This window comes from Cebus imitator, unplaced genomic scaffold (genome assembly GCF_001604975.1).
Source record: "Cebus imitator isolate Cc_AM_T3 unplaced genomic scaffold, Cebus_imitator-1.0 Scaffold570, whole genome shotgun sequence".
NCBI classification, from domain to species: domain Eukaryota; kingdom Metazoa; phylum Chordata; class Mammalia; order Primates; family Cebidae; genus Cebus; species Cebus imitator.
Window position 1 is genome coordinate 521,153 of NW_016107885.1, and position 13,853 is coordinate 535,005.

A 13,853-nucleotide genomic window follows, 5' to 3' on the forward strand; every position below is an offset into this window, starting at 1 on the left:
AGTTGTAAGGAAATGGGAAATAGGTAAGAATAAAATTTCTTTAGCCATTCCTATCCCCCAAAGGCATGTGTAAAGGAAAAATAAGATTAGAAAATGGAACACAGCATAGCTGGCTGAGGCAAAGTCATGCATTAAGAGGGCTAGTTTATGTTACATGATAAATTGGGGATCACCAGAATTAGCCAAACGGACATATAATTTGGGCATGGGCCAGGTAGTTGGAAATTACTCCTATTAAAAGTAGTAATAAAATGTAAAGGTAGACTGGAATGATACAGGCATCTTATATTACCAGGTAATGACCAAACCAACTTAACTTGAAAATAAATAATCTTTGCTTAAGATTTTCTAAACCTAGCCCAAAACTTTCTAAGAGACTGCCAATTCCTGGATTAACAGGCCTGCTTATGCTTCTTTTTTTTTTTTTTTTTTTTAAACTTCCAAATCATTTAGCATAGTAGCTTGTGCACATAGTGTGTATTTAATAAACATTGTAAATAAATGAAGCCAGTTTGTAATGAAGAGGAATGAGGATTCATTAAAATTCATATAGAGCATTTCTCATTCTATTTTTGCCTTACCTTTATCTATAATCAATACATTTCTTCCCCAAACTAAACTAGACATCAGTATACTTTTGAAATACAAATAATCTGGGGGTAAATAAACATTTTTCTGTGTCCTCCAAAAAAAATCAGTCATTTTAGGGTAACTCATTATAAACCTAGTAATCTCATAATTAAAGATTTAACAAGAAATGTATAAGCCACAAAACATCCTTGGCCACAGAACACACAAGGACATGAAAGTGAAGTTGGCTGTAAGGAAAGTATAGCAGTTAACAGGATCAAATATAAAGAGGTTGAAAGTACTGAAAACATCTTCTAATGATCTAGGAAGTTATGGTAAGAGATATACAGTATTCACTATCAAATTACCTCTCCCTACCCTTACTACTTTCCCAAGAATGATCTTGTTTTTCCTTTATCATGAAGACTGTGGATAACAAGTTAGCAATGATCTGAGCATATTTTGGTAACTTACTTAATATGAAACACCTACACTATTAGCAGCTAAAAGTGAAAAAAAAAAAGACTTGCATGACTTGAGAATAGTTACTAGTTATGTTGAATTGGTTGTAGTGAGGGCTAGATTAATAACCCCATAAAATGTGACTCAGTAAGCACTAGGTTTGAAGTCTCTCATTACATTTTCTAAAAAGTGGCTCTGACAAATTAGAGTTTGGGCAGGTCTAAAATCTCTGATCACCTGAAAGCTTGAGTCCTCGTTCCCCTACTTGGGTGTCGTATCCATGTGGCATTCGAAGAATTGCATCATGAAGTCCAGCTAATTTTGCCACCGCATACACTTCCTCAGGTGAAGCACTGATGTTCCCATATAAGAGGTTGTAATAAATAGTATTATGGAAGAGGACAGCATCCTGAAGCAGATATACTGAATGAATAGATATATATATATATGCCTATATATATATATATATGTATGTATGTATATGTATATATTCATGATTAAAAATTCAAATAGTAAAGAGACAAAGGCTTAAAGGGTAAATCATGACAGTTCCTTTCATCATCCCTCATCTGTGATATCCCATTCCCTTCCCAGATGTAGTCACCATAAACAATTTGGTATGTATCATTCCAGACTTCTTTCTGTGAATTTATATACCTAAACATATGCTTTTTCCCCCAACACAAGTGTGGTCATTTTATACATATTATTTTGCAATTGCTTTTTTCACTTAATGTATCCCAGAGACTGTCCATGTCAATAACAGAACACTAACTCATTCTTTTTAAGAGTTGTGCATTCCATACTATGGAAACATCATAATTTATTTATACATTCTCTTACTGATGGACACTGATGTGATTTCCAAATTTTTGCTACTACAATGTTGGCATATATGACTTTGTACAACTGTGTGTTTCTGTAAGAAGATCCCTCGAAGTAGACTGATGAGTTTAAAGTTAAGCACACATTTATTCTTTTGATAATATTGCCAAATGTCTTCCAAAAATGGCTCTACCAGCAACCAATAATGTATAAGTACGTGCTAACCAGTAGTATATGAGGGTACCACTTTCTCATATCATCAGACACTCTGGATATTAATACTTTTTAGTTATTGCTACTCTTAGGGGAGAAATGTGCTTTTTGTTTAAAGTAGCATTTCCCTCATTACTAATGAGGTTTCAATATGTTTTCCCATGTTTCTAAGAAGCTTTGATATTGATATTAAAACAAAACAATTAATGCACTATATATATTTTTAGAGAAAGTTCACTGCAAGCATTCATTTGATATTTCTACTTATTCTTACATTGCACACCAAAGCTAATTTACTTAAAGTAAGCATCCATGCCCCATTTTTCTTTCAGTCTCTAAATGGTTGGAAGGCTATAGTTAGGTGAAATAAAATGATTCCATTAGTTCACATTAACCAGGACACCCGTCGTCTTTAACATCATGATCAGATCAAGAATTTCATATATGACTTTAAATAATATTTAAATCATTTATATACTGATTAATAAAATTCCTCATATGGAGATAATACCTAAACTCAATAAGCTCATTGTATAAACAGAAACTGCTTATTTTTAAATAATTTACATTGAGGGAAAAGTTAAACATACTAACCAGAAAATCTGAAAATATAAAAACTAATATAAAACTAAATACTAGATTTTTTGGTGTAACTTTTGCTAAATGGGGAGATTTTAGCAGCTCTAGCCACAAAAGCATGGGTAACTGTGAGATGATGGGCTTGTTAATTTGCTTCTCTAAAGTAAGCTAATTATCTATATGTATCTCATACCATCATATTAGATACCTTAAATATATAAAATAACATTTAATCAATTAAAATTTAATCCATATTCCCATCACCTAGCAATATCTACCATTACATTTTGGCATATTTTCTTTTTTCTCTACTGAAATGTATTCATTTAATATTATAAAATCAGGATATTATATTTTGCTTGGAATCCTCCTTCTTAATACTTTGTATTTGCGTATTTTTTATGACAATAATCTTTAAAAACACAGTATTTATGAATGGTTGCATGACTCTGATCCTATGATAATAATGTAGCCATCCACTTTCTGTTGGACATTTACATTGTTTTGAACTGATGCTACTATAAATAATGCTGTAATGAACATCTTTATATATAAAGACTTGTTCACATGTCTGTTTATTTCTTTACTAAAATTTCCCAGAGGCAGAATTATTGGAAAAAAGGATATGAATATTTTTCAGGCACTTGATACACATTGCCAATCTGCTTGCCAGGAAAGCTGTATGCTGCCATCAGCAAAACAACAGATTGTCCATTTTACACGGCCTTGCCCAAATTGGATATTAGGAATTTCAAAATCCTTGCCAATCTGACAGGTAAAAAAAATGACACATATCCTGTAGCAGATTTAATTTATATTGCTAAGGCCTCCAATGAGGATGAGAGTCTTTTGTTTACTGATCATGTATATTTTCCCTTTGTGAATGTGTTACTTCTCAAAAGGATGAGGATAATTGTTAGAATGCCCAAGAAAATGGCAGGAATCTATTTACATGCATGAGGCCACTGAACGCTAAGTAGTCACAGCTCAAAATCCAGTTCACTTGACAGTTTAGATCTGTGTTTCTTTTGTTTTTGAGATGGAATCTCCCGCTGTTGCCCAGGCTGCAGTGCAATGGCACAATCTCAGCTCACTGCAACCTCTGCCTCCCGGGTTCAAGCGATTCTCCTGCCTCAGCTTCCCAAGTAGCTGGGATTACAGGCGCCTGCCACCATGCCTGGCTAATTTTTGTATTTTTAGTAGAGACGGGGTTTCACCATGCTGGCCACTACCAACCTGAGGCGATCTGCCCGCCTTGGCCTCCCAAAGTGCTGGGATTACAGGAGTGAGACACCGTGCGCGGCCTAGATTAGTGTTTCTTAACATACAGTCTATGAAGCAACTATATCAGAATCACCTATGAGGCGTTTTCAAAAAGGCAGATTTCTGGGCCCCCTACAGTCCTCCAAAATCATAACTAATACAATTTAAATGATCTGGATTATTTAATTTTTTAAATTTATAAATGCTATCGTATATATTTAAGGTATAGAATATGATGTTATGAGATACATATAGATAGTAAAATGATGACTATAGTGAAGCAAATTACCATATCCATCATCTCTCATAGTTACCCAATAATTTCTCTAGGTGACTCCTGCTGACTAACGTGGGATTCTCAGTGAAAAAGAGCGCAGAGAAGAGTGTCATGTGTGGGATCATTTGGGGGACCTTTTGCAAGCTTCATATCCCTGTCCAATCACTTTCTTACAGTTCTTTCTTTCCCCATATTTTGATCTATTCTCCCAGGGATCTGATTCTGGCTCCAGAAATCAACTTTATAATACATACTAGCTGCAACTAATTCCCAGGTCTCTCTATTAGCTTTCATCACAAAAAAGCTCACATCCTATAAGGCTATCTACTTATTTACTTCTCAGATCTTACTTTGAATTTATTTTCCCTCCAAAGTCACACAGGAAATATTTATTAAATGCTTAACACGGGTTAGGCACTGTGTTTGGTACTGAGGGCAGAGTGATTAACAAGGCATACAAAGTTGAGGCTGGTAGCCAAGCTACTTTGTAATTATTATAAATTTACTATGTTGAAAGCTGTTCCAAATTACAATAGTTTTCATTTACTGAAAAACTTTGTGGCAGACATTGAACTTCATATTTTACACTTATTATCTCTAATCCATAACAATAATTCTATCCTGTAAGATAAATGGTATCCTTATTTTACAGATGGGAAAAAGGAGGCCCCAGGCCACAGAACTAATGAGGGTTAGAGCTGGGGTTAGAATTCAGGTCTGTGCTCTTTCTATTCTATTATACTATCATTCCAGGGCTTAGATATCTTCCTACTATGCAGATTTTCCATTCAAGTTATTTCTTTTTCCTTTTTTTGGGACGGAGTCCTGCTCTGTCACCAGGCTGGAGTGCAGTGGCCCAATCTCGGCTCACTACAAACTCTACCTACCAGGTTCAAGTGATTCCCCTGCCTCAGTCTCCCAAGTAGCTGTGATTACAGGCACACGCAACCATGCCCAGCTTTTTGTATTTTTTAGTAGAGATGGGGTTTGACCATGTTGGCCAGGATGGTCTCAACCTCCTGACCTCGTGATCCACCCACCTCCACCTCCCAAAGTGCTGGGATTACAGGCGTGAGACATCGTGCCAGGCCTCTTCTTTTCCTTTTCAAAAAAAATTCCTTTTGGTAACAGAATTTCACTGGTAGGGTCTAATACTACCTACTTTAGTAGCATATGTTGATCCCTTGATTCAAATTGTTCTAGTTATAGATCCGTCAACCCAATAAATCTCCCCCATTTTTTTTTAAATACCTGAGGTACCACTCCCACTGCCCTCCGAAGGCTTTCCAGGCTCACATCTTGTATATTTTGACCAGCAAGATAAATGCTACCCTTTTGAGGCTCATAGAAGCGAAACAATAGCCTCACTATTGTGCTTTTCCTGAAATTGAACATGAAGAAAGGTTATTTAGCTCCTATTAATGTTAGGGAACTCCAGTAATGATTACTGGAGTAATTACCACAATAATCATTGTTATCATAATTAAGAAAAAAATTACATTGGGAATCATCAGTCTATAATACAGAATTTTATAAATAACTAAATTACCTACCCTGACCCACTACCTCCTACAATGGCCACTTTCTTTCCTGCAGGGACTTCAAAGGATATTCCACTAAGGACTTTCTGGCCCTCAATGTATTCAAAATGCACATTATCAAAGGCCACGGTAGCTGTCTGTGGTGTGATCTGAAGGGGTGATGCCATCACTTTGTCCTACCAGGGAAAAGAAAAAAAAAAAGCCACTTTACACGCTGTCTAGAGTACAGTTATGAAGACAATTTTCTAATTTGCAGAAAGAAAAAGGAAATAATGGAAAAGAAGGAGGTTTATAAGTGGACTTAGACCACTTCCAAGCATGCATGTAAAGAGCTGTTTTCTCACTCTTCACGGCTAAGGTAAAAAAAATCCTGAATGTTTTGGTTTCTGAGCAACTTTTTGTGCGGTACGGGTAGGGAGGGAGAATGGATGATGGGCAGGGGAGAAAAGGGGTTGAGGATGTGAGGAGAGGCAATCATGCATTCTGTGTCATCATTAGCATAAGGAAATACAGTGTAAGTAGAAATAATTCAATGTAACAAAATTTGCTTTCTAGTATAATAGTCTTCGTTAACATGGTAAGGTTTTTAAACATAGAAGTGAAAGCTGTAACAACCTCTCAATACAGGTGATAGCTCCCCCCACCGCCCCAGCCCAATTCCTGCAAGTTAAAGAAATTGGTTTGCTAACAAGGTGATGCAGGAATATTCCTAGAATAATCCTACTAATAGGATGATGTTCACATACTTTTGAAAAGGTACTATATAGATTACTTACTTTAATTCGGGTGTCTACCTTGAGCAGAGTAAACAAGGTATTCATATCTATGAGTGCTTGTCTAGTCTCTCTATATACAGTTCCCAGAAAGTTCAGGGGTAATGAAAGCTGAAAAAGCAGTCCATTCACCATTACTAGATCTCCAACAGTAAGGGTACCTTAATATGCAATTGGCAGAAGAAAAAAAAGGATATTTTAGATAAATGTTATATACTTTTCCAATTTAAGAGAGACACTTAATTACTAGGGAATACAGTTCAAAATATACTTAATCAGCAACAACTCTTATGTCAGCTCAATTTCAAAGCATTAATCCATGATTTTGGTAATACGGGTAACTTAATATACATTAAGTGGAATGGGAAAGGCCCACCTATATACTATATATAATATATAAAAAAAGAATGGTTTGAGGATAGAAATGGAAGGCTAAAATTTTTTTCTTTTTTACCCTAAGACACTAGCAATGGTTTTTTTTTGTAGGGTAAAATAGAAATTTAAAAAGTAGTATACATTAAAAATTAGAGAAAATAGATATCATAATTAAGGATGATAAACCATTCTGACGTACATCAAGTTGAAGGAAACAAAACAACAACAAAAAATGTATGCCACATATTTAGGTCACAGTGAATGAATGAATACTAACTGAGTGGGGGGTGGTTTACAGAAAGGAGGCTCAGACATGAACTTCTGAAGTGTTTCGCAAATAAAAAAAAGGAGTAGAAAGATTAAAAGGTTTCTGGTAATTCTTCAAAAAGACTGTTTGCAGTCTCATCATTTGAACTAAACACTAAATTAATTGCACTGCTTTACAGGTCTACAAGAGAAATTAGAAAAACTAGATGTTAAAAAATTGTTCTTAAAAGATCAAGTAGCAGACCCATACAATCTACAAACAGTAATCCCGATCAATGAGTGAGCCGGTGCTAAACAAAAGGAAGTTAAAAAACCATTATCAAACAATCAAGAAAATACATTCTGATACAAAAAGAAAAGTATTCCAAGAATGTTTAAGCACTTTAACATCCTTTATAATTAAGATAAACATACATATTCTTTTCATTAATCTTTATTTATAAAAGTTGAACAGCCTATAAATGTGATGGCCACAAACCCATTACCTGCCACAATTCCCTGACTGGCGAGCACCATTATAGCTGTTAAACCGACGCTGAAAATAGCACTTTGACCAAAGTTCAGCATAGCCAGAGTAGAGGTACTTTTCAATGAAGCAGTCTCGTACGTCTTCAAAAATCCATCATATCTCTGTGCTTCATACCTTTCATTATTAAAATACTAAAAAATATATAAAAATAACTATGGGCAAGTATAATTAGAATTTATTCTCTTAAGTGATTAGTATACTTGTCATCAGATTTCATGTATGAATACAATTTTGTACTGCAGATTCCATTTTAAAAATTGACTTTCAATATATTGGACTATAATATCCCTGCAGTTTTCCATAATGAATTATATTTGAAAAGTCCACAAAATTCACCCTACGAACATTTACTGAATGCTTAGCTAATTCCAACCCAGATCTAAAACAAAATTAAAACAAAATCTTCAATGATATTTCCTTCACAAAGTCTTCCCTGAGAATTGACAATTCCCACTGCCCTCATCACATTATGCCTTCTTATCTAGTCACCTGCATACTTACTTTAATTTTCTCAGTATAGTATAAAATTCTAGGAGAGCAAGGATTAAAAAGTAATCCTTTTTTTTTTTAATCACACTCCCCTATCAAAGCAGTTAGAACACACAAGAGGCATTCAGTAACTATTTGTTAAATGGAAAAATGAAGAAATAAATGAAAGAATTAATGGGAAGCACTATGCTAGGCACTCTGAAGGATAGAAGAGGGTCAAGAATTTATATGTCAATTTGATTGGCTTAATGTTCATTCGGAATCAAGATGCTAATGGTATACGGTCACGCATCACTTAACAATGGAGCTATGTTCTGAGAAATACACACTTTAGGTAATTTTTGACACTGTATGATCATCATAGAGTGTACTTACACAAACCTAGATGGTATAGGCTACTACTCACCTAGGCTATACTGTATAGCCTATTGCTCCTAGGCTATAAATCTGTACAGCATGTTACTGTATTGAATATTGTAGAAAACTGTAACACAATGGTATTTGTGTATCTAAATACAGAAAAGGTACAGTAAAAATATGGTAAAGAAGATTTACAATGGTATATCTGTATAGAGCGCTTACCATGAATGGATCTTGCAGGACAGGAAGTTGTTCTAGGTGAGTCAGTGAGTGAGTGGTGAGTGAATATGAAAGCCTAGGGCATTACTGTATACTACTGTAGACTTCATAAACACTGTACACTTAGGCTACACTAAATTTGTTTAATATTTTCTTTCCTCAATAATAAAATTAGCTTACTGTAACTTTTTAAAGTTACAAACTTAAAATTTTAAAACGTTTTTACTCTTTTTAATAACACTTAGCTTAAAACACAAACATATTGTACAGCTGTATAAAAATATTTTCTTTCTTCATATCCTTATTCTATAGGCTTTTCTTCCTATTTATTTATTTATTTACTTTTTAAGCTTTTTTGTTAAAAACTAAGACATAATCACACACATTAGCCTAGGCCTACATAGGGTCAGGATCAAATATCACTGTCTTCTACCTCTACCTCTTGTTTCACTGGAAGGTCTTTGGGGGCAATAACAGGCATGGAGCTGTTATCTCCTATGATAACAATGCCTTGTTCTGCAGTATCTCCTGAAGGACTTACCTGAGGCTATTTTACAGTTAACTTCGTTTTTAGAAGTAGATGAGTACACTCTAAAGTAATGATAAAAGTATAGACGTGTACTAGATAACATAGTAGTTTATCATTATCAAATATTATATGACAGGTGGTAAAGTGGGTTTGTTTACATCAGCATTACCACAAACACGTAAGTAATAGAGTAATGAATTGTGCTACATTACAATGTCACTTGCTGACAGGAACTTCTCAGTTCCATTATTATCTTATGAGACCAACATCACAGACGCAGTTTATCGCTGACCAAAACATCACTATGCAGTGCATGACTGTATTTATGATTACTTATAAGTTAATTCAGAAGGTAAAAATCTGATAGTGCCAAGCAAAAACTGAGAAGGAAACAAAGGATAGTTTCTAAACAAAAGAGAAACAATAAAATAGTTTTTATTCCATCACACCTAGAGGTTATATCGAAACCTGAAGCTCTAACTTATACTACCTATTAAATTAAATGGTAACAAATCTTAGTGCAGTGTGAAAGGCAAAGGAAAGTATAAGTAAACATATTACCTTCACAGTTTCATAATTCAGCAGTGAGTCTATAGCAGCATTACCTGCATCATTATCTGCTTTGTTCATTTCTATTCTAAATCTAGTTCTGTAAGACAAAGAGTTGCACAGTCATGAAATACAGGTTATAAAAGCATAATTAATTTCTAAATTTTATGTGGCTTCTAGGCAATAAATTACCTCCACCGTGTGACTGCAACTGTGAATGCTGTGTATGTACCAAGTGTTCCGAGGGTTACCAAAGCAAACTGGGCACCGCATTTGTAATACTAGAAAAGGATGTCAAAAGAAGAAATGAGAAACGGTTATTGTGCTTGCCAAATAGTTTATAATACACAACAGTAAATCCCACTCAAAAGATTGTGACAAAAATATGGTGGTGGGAAGTTATGTATGTGAATGATGGGTAAAAAAATCGAATGCTTTAGAAAATCTACTTTAGGCAACAAGGGAAGAAAGTCAAACTGCACTTCCTACATCAAAAGTACCATCAAATACTAATAGGAAGATAGTACAACAAGCCTAAAGAGGAATAAACATATACATGGATATATATATTCACTTTTAACTATAAAAGGTGAAATTATTAATCATTAGAGAAATGCAAATCAAAACCACAATGAGATATCATCTCAGACCAGTCAGAATGGCTATTACTAACAAGTCAAAAAATAACAGATGTTGTCAAGATTGTGGAGAAAAGGGAACACTTACATGCTGCTGGTGAAAATGGAAATTAGTTCAGCCACTATGAGAAGCAGTTGGGAGATTTCTCAAAGAACTTTAAACAGAATTACCATTTGATCCATCAATCCCATTACTGGGTATATATAGTCAAAAGAATATAAATCATTCCACCATAAAGACACATAAACACATATCTTCATTGCAGCACTATTCACAATGGCGAAGTCATGGATGCTGACCAATGGTGGATTAAATAAAGAAAATGTGGTACATGTACACCATGGAATACTATGCAGCCATGAAAAACAAATTCATGTCCTTTGCAGCAACATGGATGCATCTGGAGACCATTATCCTAAGTGAATTAACTCAGGAACAGAAAACTAAATACCACATGTTCTCACTTATAAGTGGGAGCTAAACAATGGGTATACACGGACACTGGGGCCTACTTGAGGGTGGAGGGTGGCAGATGGGTAAGGATCAAAAAACTACCTATTAGGTACTATGCTCACTACCCGGGTGATTAAATAATTTGTACATCAAACCCCCGTGACACACAATTTACCCATGTAACAAACTTGCACAGGTACCCCCAAACCTAAAAGCTGAACAGAAAAAAAAAATGAAAGGTGAAACTGCCTAAAATGTTATGAATGGTGATGGGAAATCTAGATATTCTGAGCATATTAGTCAAATGCCATACACAAAAATCTCTGCTTAACCAAAAACCTTTTAAGTACTAGTTAATGACTGATCTACGTGGAGAACTGAACAGCTCTTTAAAATAACAACATGATAAAGAATTTGAGCAGTCCATTGAAGCTTGTGGCAAAATAATTAAACTGCATAATGTTTCTAGCATCATGGAATTTTGCTTTCAAACCCATGGGCATGCAACAGTATAATAGCTTCAAATATTCAATTGCTACTAATGAGAATTTAAGATAAAAGCTTGTTATGAAAAATGTTTAACTTACCAAAACACCACTGACAAGCATCACTTCAAACATGATGGGAAGAAGATTAAATACCAAAGCACTCAGGACAAAACTGATACCCCTTGTTCCTCTGTCAATAGCTTTAGATAAAGCTCCTGTCTGTCTGCTCAGGTGAAAACCCAGATCCAAGTTGTGAAGATGGAGAAAGACATTTTTGGCTATTCTTCGGATTGAATTTTGGGCTACCTTGCCAAATACTGCATTTCGAACTTCATTAAAAAAAGCAGCTCCGGCTCTTGATACACCATCTAACAAAACATTCAAAAGAAAAAACAGGATGTAACAATATTAGAATCATAGGAGTATAGAAATGACAAGGGCTCAGAAAATGTTTGTACAATAATTTAGTGAATGAATATATCACAGAATATTTACAATAAAGCAAACCTAGAATTAATCTAGCCTAATGAGTATTAACTTTTCTACCACTATCAATCCCTTCAGTGTTATTTCCCTCCAGGCTTTCAGATATTAAAAGATTTTTTCCGGCCGGGCACGGTGGCTCACACCTGTAATCCCAGAACTTTGAGAGGCTGAGGCGGGTGGATCACAAGGTCAGGAGTTCAAGACAAACCTAGCTAAGAAGGTGAAACCCCATCTCTACCAAAAATACAAAAATTAGCTGGGCATGGTGGCATGTGCCCGTAATTCCAACTACTTGGGAGGCTGAGGCAGAGAACTGCTTAAACCTGGAAGGCAGAGGTTGCAGTGAGCCGAGATCACACCACTGCACTCCAGCCTGGGCAACAGAGCAAGACACCAACTCAAAAAAAAATTTTTTTTTTCCCAATTAAAATACTTTAGTAACAGCCCATATGGCATTATTGTGGATAAATGTGCAGTATCCATTAAGATTTTTGATCTAATTTAACCTCCCTAAATAACAAATGATAAAATCAAGACCCTAAAAAATCAAGTCTTGACTAAGGCATACCCTTACTAAGGTCTCCCAAATTTCATAGTGTCCTTTCTGATGCACAGGGCACACAGCATTTATATTCTGTTCTCTTCAAATTGTAGATTTGTGTCATTATTAATGAATATATTTTAATAAAGCATTAATGACATATATAATGTTATTTAGCTATTTCCTATTTAATAGCTAACAATGCCAGCAAGAAAATAACTGACCTTTGTGGAAATGGACACTACAAAAGGCCTATTAGAAGTGGTTGTTATGAATTTAATGTCTTATTTCATATTATTGTTATCTAGAACTTGTAAAAATGCTACTATTATCATGGAATTTTTGGAAAGTGTATCATACAGAGTACTTTTTAAAAACACATACAAAAAAAATCTGACATAAAACAACGAATATCCAAAAACGCCAAGTTGTGTTTGTAGTGAAAAGGTCATCTGTTCAAATATGATGAAACCTCCTTGAAAGTCAACACCTGTGGGCAGATTAAAAGAATCACACATACAGCCAATCAGAACTGCTGTTGCCATGGTTGCAACTGTATTTGGTGCATCACTCAGGTTCAGCATGTTTCCAGACATCTGGTTGAGGCTGTCTACAGCATATTTAAACATGAAGGGAACCACAATATTCATGGCCTAAAAACATAAAAACATCAATTACTCATTATATACAAAATACGTATTTATAAAAGTACAAATATTTATCTTAAATTAGTACTTATGGTAATATTTACACATTTATCAATTACTGGTATTAGAGTAATTTTCCCCATTCATAAAGAAAAAATATTTGGCATTGGGAGAGCTGTCATTTCAGGCTTCATAATTCACACTGCCATGTTAATATTCATTTATAAGCTATGTGAATTAGTCAAATGCTTCTGCATGAAATCATCCCTGATCTGCCACTCAAAAATGCTGTCTCCATTATCTAAAATCCTGCAACGTTCATGACACTATGGCAAACTGTCTTACATTGTAGTTATTTGTGTATATATTTCTCTTTCCTACTAGATCCTTGCGGGTCTACGTCATATTATTTTTTGTTCCACCCATGCTGAATATAATGCTTTTATACAGTAGGCATTCAATAAATATTTTAAAAATAATTTGGTCACCAATATAATGGTAAACTAAATTATACAGCAAAATGGATCACAAAAGCAGATAAATTACAAGTATATATGGCTTATTCACCATTGGAAAAAATACTGATAAATCTATTTGTCCTACAGAAAGCTTCTTTGTTCCAATATCATATAAAACAAAGCCCAATTATTATCAAAACTAAGCTTTCAATAATGAACCTATTTCTCTTTGAGAATACATCAAAATAAAACTTTAAAAAGAAAATTAGCAGTGTGATGCTTTCATACATCCAAGGCAAATGTTTAATCATTCACATTCTA

General features: G+C 34.6%; 1 protein-coding gene across 2 annotated transcripts in view; it reads right to left on the minus strand.

Annotated features, from left to right (window-relative positions):
• The window catches only part of ABCB7 (ATP binding cassette subfamily B member 7), a 125,393-nt gene that overhangs the window by 10,425 nt on the left and 101,115 nt on the right, over window positions 1-13,853 (minus strand). For both annotated transcript variants that reach the window (XM_017516011.2, XM_017516010.2), the window contains exons 5-13: window positions 12,948-13,080; window positions 11,500-11,768; window positions 10,013-10,101; window positions 9,833-9,920; window positions 7,631-7,805; window positions 6,507-6,664; window positions 5,743-5,906; window positions 5,441-5,570; window positions 1,270-1,441 (exon numbers count right to left, since the gene is read on the minus strand). In XM_017516011.2, the coding sequence (XP_017371500.1) occupies window positions 1,270-1,441; window positions 5,441-5,570; window positions 5,743-5,906; window positions 6,507-6,664; window positions 7,631-7,805; window positions 9,833-9,920; window positions 10,013-10,101; window positions 11,500-11,768; window positions 12,948-13,080 (1,378 nt within the window). The remainder of the gene's footprint in view (window positions 1-1,269; window positions 1,442-5,440; window positions 5,571-5,742; window positions 5,907-6,506; window positions 6,665-7,630; window positions 7,806-9,832; window positions 9,921-10,012; window positions 10,102-11,499; window positions 11,769-12,947; window positions 13,081-13,853) is intronic.